The sequence below is a fragment of the Gopherus flavomarginatus genome, chromosome 5, assembly GCF_025201925.1.
Source record: "Gopherus flavomarginatus isolate rGopFla2 chromosome 5, rGopFla2.mat.asm, whole genome shotgun sequence".
In the NCBI taxonomy this organism is placed as follows: Eukaryota; Metazoa; Chordata; order Testudines; family Testudinidae; genus Gopherus; species Gopherus flavomarginatus.
Window position 1 is genome coordinate 40,680,271 of NC_066621.1, and position 1,429 is coordinate 40,681,699.

The window sequence follows — 1,429 nt, forward strand, 5'->3', positions numbered from 1 at the left end:
ATTATTAGCTTTAAAATGATACCTTACAAGGCACACTTTGTACAAAATTTATCATAAACCTTTGAGAAAGGGGTACAAGGTGTCACAGGTGCATTGTGGGAGATGTGGTCCAGTCGGAGTTTGGCCCATAAAGGAGAATGGAGGCCTGAGGCAGATCAGGAGGACGGAGACTGATGTGAAACCAAGATGAAACAAAACATATTGATCTGAAAATGTCAAAATATTTACATTCTGTTTGAAAGTGTCAAAATGAACCATTTCCACATTTCCAAATCAATATTTTTTGGAACTTTCCATTGAGTGAAAAAAAAATCATATGCTGCTTTTTATTCTGATTCAGATCAAAACCAAAGTCATTTGCATCTGTATCTATTGTTTAGTGGAAGTTCATTTCAATGACTGTGTCTCACGCCCACTGAGGTTCACCATTTGCCTTCTGTCTCATCTAGGCAGCAGAGAGAATGGACATGCTGTTGACATGGATCGAGGAAACAGAAGCACCATGGTCCACGAGTTCATCCTCATGGGATTCATGGACAGTCCACAGCTGCAGGTTGTCCTTTTCATGGTGTTCCTAATGATCTATACCATCACCCTGCTGGGCAATCTTGGGATGATCGTGTTAATCGAGATTGCTCCCCAGCTTCACACCCCCATGTACTTCTTCTTCAGTCACTTGTCCTTCTGTGACCTCTGCTACTCTTCTGCCATTGCTCCCAAGATGTTGCTGAACTTCTTAAGAGAGGACAAGACCATTTCCTTTGCTGGGTGTGCCGCACAGTCTCATGTGTTTGTTTCTTTCTTGGATGCGGAGTACTTCCTCCTGTCCGCGATGGCCTATGACCGTTGTGTGGCCATCTGCAAGCCATTGCTTTACAATATCATCATGTCCAGGCAGCTATGTGTCAGCCTGGTAGCTGGGGCATACACAATAGGTTTGGTGGATTCGCTAGTTCATACCCATTTCACCTTTTGGTTGTCTTTCTGCAGCTCCAATGTCATCAATCATTTCTTCTGTGACGTTCCTGCACTGCTAGCACTCTCCTGCTCTGACACATGGCTCAACAATCTCCTGCTCTTCATCACTATGAGTGTGGTGGAGATTAGCACCACTCTCTTGATCCTGGTCTCCTACCTCTACATCCTCCTCACAATCATACAGACCCGCTTGGCTGAGGGGAAACAAAAAGCCTTCGGCACCTGCGCCTCCCTCCTCCTGTGTATCACCATCTTCCGTGGGACTCTTCTTTTCATGTACACTCGGCTCAGTTCTAGCTACTCCCTGGACACTGATAAAATGGCCTCCGTGTTCTACACGGTGGTGATCCCCATGCTGAACCTCCTCATCTACAGCCTGACGAACAAGGACGTGAAGAACGCCCTGGGGAGAGTGATGTTGAGAAATTATTTTTCATCCTCTCTACATTAA

The 1,429-nt window shown here is 45.4% G+C and overlaps 1 protein-coding gene across 1 annotated transcript; it reads left to right on the forward strand.

Annotated features, from left to right (window-relative positions):
- The first annotated feature begins 478 nt into the window (after positions 1 to 478).
- On the forward strand, positions 479 to 1,429 carry LOC127051068 (olfactory receptor 1019-like). Its single transcript, XM_050952948.1, has one exon. The coding sequence runs from the start codon at positions 479 to 481 to the stop codon at positions 1,427 to 1,429; it is 951 nt and encodes a 316-aa protein (XP_050808905.1).

Bases quoted from the DNA above. Each gene is read 5' to 3' on its own strand.
- LOC127051068 (XM_050952948.1), top strand. From the start codon at position 479: ATGGATCGAGGAAACAGAAGCACCATGGTCCACGAGTTCATCCTCATG.